Below are 11,156 nucleotides of genomic sequence, written 5' to 3'. Positions count from 1 at the left end.
TCTCTATTTTTACATTTTGTATATCTCTTCTATCTACCTATATTCTTTTCTATTACGCATTATATATATATATATATATATATATATATATATATATATATATATATATATATATATATATATATATATATATACCAGCAAAAGTATCGGTCGTTGACTGGGTTCAAAAACAGCCTACAGAAAATGGACTCTGATTTGTGAAAGTATGATAGGTTATGAAAAGGAAGGGTTGTGAAAAGATAGCTTCGAATTTGGGGGTATCAAAACCAAAGCAAAATATGATGAAAGTAAAAATAAAATAGATAAACCCCATAATTTATTATACCATACCTGTTCACACTGAAACACTTATCACAATATTTTGTGGATCTATATTAAAAAGCCTTGTTAAACTTTGTGACATATTTCCATTCTTTGGAGGTCAGGTGCGAACGAACACTCCATAATTTTATTATACCATATTTCTTCAAACTGAAACATAATTATCAAAGTATAATTACGCAGATAGATATGAAAAGTCTTTATTAAAGTTTGTGTCTATTTCCATTCTATGGAGGCCAGGTGCGAACGCAGACCCCACAATTTTATTATACCATCCCTATTAAAGTTAAAACATACATATCAAAGTATTATTATGTACATCTATATCAAAAACACTTGTAAACGTTTTTTTTTTTTAATTTTTTAATTTTTTATTTTCATACTTTGTGGACCAGGCGCGTACGCAGACCCCACAATTTTAATGAATCATCATTATGCCAGATCAAACATACCCATTCCTGTGTCTCGATACATCTTCTATCATTATATGTGATCAGTTTTCTATAATAGTCAACCATTATAAGAGCCTATTCGTGACCAAAGACCCACACAGACGTTCAGCTTTATATATATATATATATATATATATATATATATATATATATATATATATATGTATATGTATATATATATATATATATATATATATATATATATATATATATATATATATATATATATATATATTGATTAGTTTTTTTGGAAAAAGAAATCCAGCAGAGTGCTCAATTAAAAGGAAAATCCGAAATGTAAGAGCGTTACAGAAAGTTGTTAGATGAGACAAATCATTGGTACCGTCGGTTTTAAGCCCGATAATGACAGTTTAAGGTATCCTTGTCAAGCTGTCTTCAGCCAATATTCGTCTTCGAGACAAATATTGGCTGAAGACAGCTTGACAAGGATACCTTAAACTGTCCTTATTATCGGGCTTAAAACCGACGGTACCAATGATTTGTCTCATCTAACAACTTTCTGTACACAATATATATATATATATATATATATATATATATATATATATATATATATACATGTATATATATATATATATATAAATATATATATATAACCTTGCTCTTCTCGTCTCTCTTGATGAGAAGCATTAAGTTTCGAAATACTATCGTTTAAAGAGTTTTTGTTTCTATTTAACACGTTTTTTTCCGTTCCAGATTTCGATAATCAAATAAATCTCATTTTACTTTGAACCGTCATAAACTATTTTCTTATGTTTATTTGCTCCACCCATTCGCGTAGAGCTCCTGTATTTTGATAGTTTATTGTATAAAGATTATTAAAAAATTTTTTTTTCATCTTTACCTTTTTATTTACTACGTATTTTTTTAATTTATTATATATCTCTACTTGTATATAAAACTTACATTGTGTGTGTGTGTGAGTTAGCTCGGAAACGGCTAGACCAATGTTTTTTTTTTTTAATTTCACACAAATGTACTTTATGTTTCTGGTAGTGTTCTTAGATAGGGTTCGTATCAAAATGCCACCAATAAGTATAAAAAAAAAATCGATAATCAAAGCAATCCGGTTTAAGAAGGAACCGTCCGATTTTGACCAAACAACACCCTTATACAGCCTAACATCATAAGTGCGTTTGAGAAGTTTTATCACCCCACAAGCAGAAGGGCCTGGCCCATAAAATCAACAGTAGGTTCTTTAATAATACAGGGGCGCGTTCGAAATGAATGTTTCTGTTTAGAACACAATTGAGCCATGGTATTTTACTTTTGCATATCAAACTTTAATTCAGGCCATTATATAAAAATAAGTTCATAAACCCAACCGTAGGTTCTCTACGGTGCAATGTAGACTAGAATTTGTTGTGGACTAAGTCACCGCGGGGAGGCATGTGAAGCTTCCTCCCGGCACATCGTGGCGGGTCCTCGACTAGAGCAGGGAATCAATTGATTTGATTGAAAAATGGGTAATTTTACCGATTTTGATGGCAATAAAATACTTGAAGGTTGGAATATTCGTTGATCTTCATTCAATCCCAGGCAACAACGGGTCTCCCTGCTAGTAAGTATATATAATATATAACTATAATATTTTAAAGCGAATATTAACAATCATTTTCATACGCACAGACACTAGTGCTTCATACGTACGCAATCATCAGTGTAAGAAGTAATAATTATCGCTAGTTGGGAGATTTGAACCCAGTCAAAAAGCAACTCTTGATTCATATGCCTTAAAACTACCGGTAATTAACACAGGAATTGAAGTAATCAAGTGCCTGCAAATGCTAAGTCCGTGGGTACACATAGTAAACAGTCAGAGAGTATTCAACAACCGGAAGTTGGAATGATGTTTTTGCGCTAAAGTTGGCCGCTTTTTTTTTTAATTCCCTAAAGAGGGCTGAATTTTACTTTCTTAAATGGGCTTTATAACAAAAATATAAATAAATAAATATTAACAATTATTTTTAACAAGTATTGTTATGGGTTTCTGAGTATTTTTTTTTTAAATATTATGTTGGTAAAAGACGTTATCCAATGAAATTGTTCAAAAGTAGCGCATGGCTGACGTCATCTTACAGGTCACATAAAAAAAACACAACAAATAAACAAACAAAAAAAGCAGGCTAAATCACATACACAAAAAATAAAATAAAATAAAATAAAATAAAATAAACAAAACAAAACAAAACAAACGCTTCGCTTTTTATCAAATCGGCTATGAACGTAAGTCACCAGCTGAGTGTCGCCATATGTGAGTTGGATTTTGTGAAAATAGAAGAATTATTACGGAATGGAGTTAATCCGAATGAAATAATCCCGGGTGAAGATTTTTCTGCGATCCATTTGGGGGCGGGAACGACAAAATCGATCACGGAATTACTACTCTACCACGGCGCTGATCCCAATCTACAAACAAGCGACGGATCAACCCCGCTGCACGTCGCCGTATCCTGGGGCAAAAGTGATGTCGTGAAAACGCTGCTCAAATATGGCGCGGATGAGACCATCCGCGACAACGAGAATCTCGAAGTTTCAGAATTAGCTCAATATCTCGAATTCTGGGATTGTTTTGATATATTACAAAAACGTCGTAAAAGGCGAATGACCAACCAATTGAAAAGGAAGAAGAAAAAATATCGTCTGAGACAATCAGTTGATATGCCAGCACAGGTCAAGGTGAACGTACACCACGACTGTATTGAAATTTTTACCGAAGAACTTGAGCGGAAATCAGATAGTTGGAACAAAGATCTTTTTCACACATATGAAAGGAATCGAGGTTCACCTCTTATGTCAGCGTTTTTCCGTTTGCCGCAAAATTCTGATAAAGAAAGCTGCAGTGTTATCAGCGACAAAATCTCCAGCCCGCCCGCTAATGTGAAAACGAAGAAGCACTTAAAAGCTGGATCGACGGATCCGTATTTCGACACGGACTTCCGTAACGGATCGGTTCAGATCGAAGACAAAGCAAATTCAGCTGATACTGAATCGGTAAATATCAATTGTCAAAATCGATTTTATGTCGAAAATAAACGCCAGAAATATAACAGAAATACGCCATCAAAATCTAATGATCTAGAATTCTCACATATTAATAACTCGACCGAAGACGTTTATGGCATAAGAAGCCGAGCGTATATCGATCGGTGTTCAAGCGATAAAGCAGAAGAGAGAAACAGATCGCCTAATCTGGCTGAACCTGAGAATGTGTGCAAGTCTATTATTGCAAAAGGTGATACTAATTCGGATGAATCAACGGTTAACTTTGAGCCGGTTTCAACGGTGACACCAACAATGAAAACTGACGTTCATTCTCGGGGTCATCCAGAAGAAAGTTTAGATATCGGAGAGATCAACGCTGATATAAACAACCACCACTACCACTACGACGACCACCACAACGAACTAGAAGAGAAAAATGTAGACAAATATGAACACCGAGAAGATTTAGGGGACCAAATCAATTGTGAAGAAGAAGACGAATCGCGGACTGACAATTACTGTTTGAACAAGAAACCTGAAGATAAACACGACGACTCGTGTTTCCGTTGTTGCGATCAAAAACTTCGAATCCAAATTGATCTTACCTTTGAACCCTTGAAACTAGAAAATCAAAACGACAATAATTCAAAGATTAGGAATATAGACCGCAGTCAATGTTCCACTTTACTCAATGATGTGAACCGGGATTGCTTTGAAAAGGGGACCAGAAATGAACAAAGTATGGCAAGCAAAAGAGATACGGACAAACCCGACAATAACTATTATGAAAATAATGACATAAAGTATAAGCTTACAGAAGACGCCTTAGGTAATCCGGTCGTTAGAGTTGATGCTAGGATCTCTCATGACCTTCAATCTATGGGTTTGGATAAACATATATCCGAACACAAGAAGAACGGTAAGAAAATATTTACTTATTTCATCGGTATTGACACATACTCCGATCTGTGTATGTCAATTTCCATCTTTACGTGGGCTCCCTCTACCATGTTAGAAAATTACTTACACCTGAGAGTATCCCATACACCTACCATACTATGGGTAAAATATATCTGAACACAAAAAGAACGGTAAGAAAATATTTAGGTACTCATGCAACCATGCTGAAATAATAACATTATTATTTAGAAAGTTATTCTTAACATGGGAGGAAAGGGGGTGTTTTGTAACTATTCTGTACTTTCACCTAACAATAGCGTGGTCCAATAAGTGCATAAGCACTAATATTTACTTAATTCAACAGTATTGACGCATGCTCCGATCTGGGTATGCCAATTTCCATCTTTACCTGCAAAGAAGGTGAGCTGTATTTATTTGCTTCCCCACTAGGCAAATTAGGCACAACGACGTTTTTAATGCGGAGAGAGGGGGGAAGGGTGACGGGAAAAGGGGACCAGCTCCCGATTGGTGGGAAATGGGAACTGGATAGTGGCAATAGGTATGAAGGGTTTCCCCTACATTGACCAAGGTCTGATATGTGGGGTTTAACCCCACATATGGTCTTTGCTTGCAGTATCTGCCAGAACAGATCCCGGCACGATGGCCACAAAGGTGCCCCCCGCGAAAAGGGAGGTCGGCTCCCTCTACAGTGTTAGAAAATTACTTACACCTGAGAGTATCCCATACACCTACCCAGCCATCATTCACCCATGCATGGAGTATTGCTGCCACATCTACCGCTAGTCTTTCATTAGAAAAAGAGTCTCAAATTCAATAGGTCCCGCACTATCGGCCAAGCTCTAAACTCTGTCCCATCGCCGCAATGTTGCATCCATGTGCCTGTTTTACAAGTACTTTAATGAAATGTGCTTTTGATGTAACATAGCACTTATGCACCCCCGCCTCGACTTACATACTTCCGACTAACCCGACAAGCAGCAAAATCTCACCCCTTTTATTGTGGTCGATAGATGCCGGAAAGCGTTCTGCTTTAGTTGGTTGCTTGTTTTTGTTTTACGGCATATCAACCTTTTTCAGGTCATTTAATGCCGAATCCAGTGATTTTGAAGAAAAATGTTTTTTAATAGAACATATTTGTTTTTTTTTTTTTTTTTCAAGTCGATTTCTATTAAACCCATAGTTGGGACCCTAACAGGTACTACCTCTCCGGATCAGAATGGACCCGGGAGCAATGGCAATTAAAGGGTGGCGCCACACTCCCCAAAGCTCGCAAGCTGGGACCTCACCATCGAATATAGTTTAAGGTCATGTCTAGGACCAGTTCTACTTTAATAGTTTCTTTCTTCGGATTGCTAGACTTTTGGAATTCCCTTCGTGTTTCCTGCTTCTCTTGCTGTACTGACATGCAGAAGTTTAAATGTAATGTGAACAGACATCCCGCTACTAAACTCCTCACTGTTCCTTTGTTAGACATGCTCCCAAATAGTAGCCCATTACTTTCAAAGGGTGAAAAAGAGTTTTAAAAATAAATGAAATAAAAGTATCTGGGTCAATTTCAATCTCTTCACTAGCGTTTTATATCTAACTAGCAGGCCGCCCAGCATTACCCGGTCGTAAAATACGCTTAAATATGATATTTTGATTAATGCAGATTACGTATTTATTATATTATATTGGAGCCAATATATAATAATTATTTCAAAAGTTAAAAAATAATGACTCGTGCGCCACCACCAAGAATCAAAACGGATCTATGAAGATATGTTTGCTTGTAAGGCTAAAAATTAAAACATAAACCAATAGCTATTACGTTACGCATGCATAATCGTTTCGACCATCACCTGACAAATTCCATCTTTTTAATTTTCACACTTTTGCACCGATTTACCCCGGCTAAAACCAATATATAAAGTTTAGCATGGGTTCGAATACCCTAGATATTAAGTTTCATGTCCAAAAAGTGACAGAGTTTGGTAGGAAAAGTATTTTTTAGACAAATATATGTACGCATACAAAAATATATATAGAAAGAGGTTTGTGTTTACTATAACCTTTTTACACAAATATTACGCAAGTATAAATCATGTAGAATATCTGCATGAATATAATTACACGTAATGGTCAACTAAAGATGATCATCCCATAAGAAAACAGACAAAATTAATATGGAATTAATTCAAATGAATATTTAATCAAATATGCAAATTAGCTAGATCTTTTGCAGATGAATGCAATTTCAAGACCCATATATAACAAAGTTGTATTTCCTTTTTAAATAAATAGAAAAAAAGGGTGTTTTAATATGAATATCAACACATAAAATTTTTTTTTATAAGAGTATAGATAGATAGATAGATAGATATACGAAAATTAACTGTGAATTTTTGTGTAAAAAAATACATTATTCAGTATTTGGATGAGAGAGTACGATGAAACTACGATTTATATATTTAAGTATAATTGCATTGCAGATGAATGCGATTTCAAGACCCATATATAACAAAATTGTATTTCCTTTTTAAATAAATAGAAAAAAAAAGATTTTAATATGAATATCAACACATAAAAAAAAATTATAAGAGAATAGAAAGAAAGGTAGATAGATATAGATAGATACACGAAAATTAACTGTGAATTTTTGTGTAAAAAATACATTATTTAGTATTTGCATGAGAGAGTACGATGGAACTACGATTTATATATTTAAGTATAATTGTATTAGCTAGAAAAAACAAACAAAAAAAAAACCAAAAAAAACGAAGTCCAAAGGCTGATTATGCAAATAATCCACGGGAATATTTTAAATGTAATAATATAATTTTTCTTTTGCGTGTAAACAACAGCATGAGATTTTTTATAATCTTGAAAAAAAAGAAGAAATTACAAAAAATTGCAAAAAATTGAGATTCCGTGTCACCAAGAACAAAATAATTAAAAAAAAAGTGGTATCATTTCTACAAACGGTTTATTTGCAGAAGAATGGATGGGCAAAACGACGAAAACAATAAAAGGTTTATAACTTTTATTAGTAAGTAATTATTTTATTTCAAGTTTGAATTCTATTTTATCATTAATAAAAAAAAATGATTTAGTTTAATTTTTAACGAATGATGAAATTCAAGAATAAATCGTGTAATGTAATTTATAAATTTTTGAACAACATTTTACAAAACGTTTTATTTCGAAGTTTACAGAAAAAAAATATTGCGCAGCAAACGTCATCAATAATTTTAGAGTTTCATTGAATAAAGAACTAATATTAAGCTAAATATGAAACTTTTTTTTAGAGAAAAATAAAGAAATTCTTTAATTGTGCACATTAAAAAATATGCTAATTAAAAAATATGCTAATTAAAAAATATGCTAAATAAAAAATATGCTAATTAAAATATATGCTAATTAAAATGTGCTAATAAAAAAATGCTTATTAAAAGATATGCTAATTAAAAAAGCATTTCCCATTTTATTACAAACAATTAAATTAATTAAACGAAATTATTACACTTTTCGTGATCCGTACTTTTGTGAAAATCGGCGGGATTTATGTTAACATATCACGTTTCTGTATTCCTTATTTTTTTTTTTGTTTATTATGCAATTCTTAGTACAAAAAAAGGTCAATGTGCTCCATTACACCAACTGAAGACGTCTCAATATTTTCTAAAAAAACAAAAATGGCGACTTTAAAGGTTTTCGGGTATGCCGAAAACGAATATTGTAGAGAAAATTAGCGTAGACTACTAGTTTTCGAGATATATATACCTGTATTATGCAATGTAATTTATAGTAGTTTGAATTAACCGCCATCGTTGTTTCAATGAAATAGTTAAGTCAACATGTGCAGACGAACTGTGAAGTTACGTTTACGAAATGCGAACGTAGATTCAACGTCATTTCTAGCTAATTCCACCCCAAAAATACTTTCAAGAATTCAGATTCAAGAAAATTCAGTCAATGTACACTGGTTGTCCAACCTGTTTATTCCGGAAGCCATTCTTAACATGAGGAAGTTAAAAATAAGAAAATACCTTTCGGTATAACCTCCCTCCAACCTCCCGACTTTCAGAATAAACACCCTCAACCACACCATTTTAAGAACGGCTTTCAGAATAAACACCCTCAATCACCCCATGTTAAGAACGGCTTTCGGAATAAACACCCCTAACCTCGTCATGTTAAGAACCGCTTTTGGAATAAACACCCCCAACCTCCTCATGTAAAGAACGGCTTTCGGAATTGTGCTGGAGAAAAAACTGAGGGTTTGCCGCTTTCATATGGCCGCCAGTGATTTACATTGCAAAATACAGGTATTTATATCTCGAAAACTATTCCCAAATCTCACTACCCTGAATATCAAAGTTATTGCGTAGGTGAATGTACACAGACAGACACGTTCACTTGATTTCCTTGGATTTTACTTGTGCAAATGGAAACTCAATTAACTTTCTTGGATTAACTTTTTTGGATTTTACCGTCATTGGATTATTTATCTTTCACCAGACTATCCATTCACGTGTAATCACCTTTTTCTTCACCACATTCCCTCTGCTTCACTTTTTGTTATCAAGTAAGATCTTTGACTTACTTGCAGTTTCATCAAATACTTTTGTATGCAAAATCCGATCCCGCATTTTGCTAATTCCTACCCTCTGATGAGAAGAAAAGTATTTCTTCGAAACTCCGCGGATTAAGGACTGTCCACTTATCGAGTGATTCCTTTTTAGATTAAATATGTTTTTAACTCTTTTTCAAAGTGTTTTTTTAACATATTTTATTAACTGTTTCGGACAGATTAGTTGCGGGCACCGCTTCCGTAGTCAAGGGGTAGAACTGCCGACAGTCATCACGACGGTTCTAGGTTCGATTCTCGGCTTGGGATAGGTGCTAGTCTAGCGGCACTGATGAGTTGTGATACAACGAAACAGGACTGTATGTCGATGACTACAAATATATATTATATATATATGCTATTTATTATAAAAGTTTTTTTCTATTGTCTATTTGTAGATTGCTCAGAATCTGAGAATACTCGAGAGCGTAGCAACGGAGACAGTGGACAACGACACACGAACTCTATTTTCTGCGCATCTCGTTCTTTCCAATATCCGAAAGAAGAAAGCAAAACTCATCGCAAGAAGAAACGGACATGCAAATTGATCAGGAATCTCAAAAAGCGTTTTAGAAATTTTTTTGCATAAAAGATTCCCACATTTTACCAATTCTTTAGCTGCAAGTAAATAAAATAAAATAAAATAAATAACATATCTTGAACTTAAATTGACTTGGAAATCGAATGAGAGATTATATCTTCCGTTACTTACAGGCCATTTATATATATATAGGAAATTTATTGCTGTGCGTCCAGAATGAATTTACATATTGTTTCCGCTAGCAAGATATCCTCTGAAGATGAGGAGATCCGACCAGCTTCGTCGGAATTCATAGTGCCCATCTATGAATTCTGACGAAGCTGGTCGGATCTCTCCTCATCGTCAGAGAATATCTTCCTAGCGGAAACAATATGTAAATTCATTCTGGACTCACAGCAATAAATTTCCTATATACTGCTCTGGCTACACATTAAGCACTCTAGCCCGGTTTTTTTCACCATTGAAGAAATATATATATATATATATATATATATATATATATATATATATATATATATATATATATATATATATATATATATATATATATATATACACAAGTTAGAAAAGCATTTCATCCAAGGCATGAAAATTGTTAAACAAAATGTTTTACTATAGGCTTTAAAAATAAAGGTACAAGATTCAATGTGAAATTTATTTATCTTCAAAGTGAACTTTTATAAATTTTACAAAGTAAGGTATAAAAATTTTATTTAAATTGAATAAAAAAATTACCTTGGATTTATTTTATGTAATGTACATTCTGTTGCACTTAAAAATCATTGTAAATTTTATATCTATATCATTAATTGCTAGATGAAAGATAATGTTTTTAAATTCCAACAAAATGTACATTCAAAGCATATAGTAAAAACATTTTGTTTAACAATTTTCATGCCTTGGATGAAATGCTTTTCTAACTTGTATCTTATCTTTTTAAGATTATATTTTAAAACTCTCCTTCTCTCTGTTTCAGTTTGTATTCCTCCTCACACCACACCTCATTTTTTGCAATCCCTTCTTTGTAATACAGGTCTGAATAATAAGAAAATCTTTATTTATTTTTAAATAACTTTTTTAGATTAAATTTTTTAAAACTTCTTTAATAATAGAAAATCTTTAAAATTTAATATTTCACATAGGTTTCATTAACAAATATTCAGTACATAACGAGAAAAATAGAGATGGAAATTTCAAAAGGACTGTATAACTGGTTACGGTCAATAGTAGTCCTCACCCACGAAAGTCTTTGTTTTTATTATTCTATTATTATTATTATTTAAACCATTTTGTGTTCTGCTCTTTC

General features: G+C 33.1%; 1 protein-coding gene across 1 annotated transcript; it reads left to right on the top strand.

The window, feature by feature from the left end:
- The first annotated feature begins 2,890 nt into the window (after window positions 1-2,890).
- On the top strand, window positions 2,891-9,960 carry LOC145265578 (uncharacterized). Its single transcript, XM_080121552.1, has 2 exons — window positions 2,891-4,698; window positions 9,708-9,960. Exons 1-2 carry the CDS (start codon window positions 3,015-3,017, stop codon window positions 9,896-9,898), a joined length of 1,875 nt encoding a protein of 624 aa, XP_079977678.1. The 5' UTR covers window positions 2,891-3,014; the 3' UTR covers window positions 9,899-9,960.
- Window positions 9,961-11,156: the final 1,196 nt, after the last annotated feature.

The sequence above is a fragment of the Euprymna scolopes genome, chromosome 40 (genome assembly GCF_053919585.1).
Source record: "Euprymna scolopes isolate OS-2025 chromosome 40, ASM5391958v1, whole genome shotgun sequence".
Lineage (NCBI taxonomy): Eukaryota > Metazoa > Mollusca > Cephalopoda > Sepiida > Sepiolidae > Euprymna > Euprymna scolopes.
Note: the sequence above shows the minus strand (reverse complement) of the source record. Positions and strands in the feature narration are given on the sequence as shown.

What these genes read in the sequence shown, in the direction of transcription:
- LOC145265578 (XM_080121552.1), top strand. Translation starts at nt 3,015, where the DNA reads ATGAACGTAAGTCACCAGCTGAGTGTCGCCATATGTGAGTTGGATTTT. An exon ending in ATCCGAACACAAGAAGAACG is followed by an intron (nt 4,699 to 9,707) that starts GTAAGAAAATAT and finishes GTCTATTTGTAG; the next exon opens with ATTGCTCAGAATCTGAGAAT.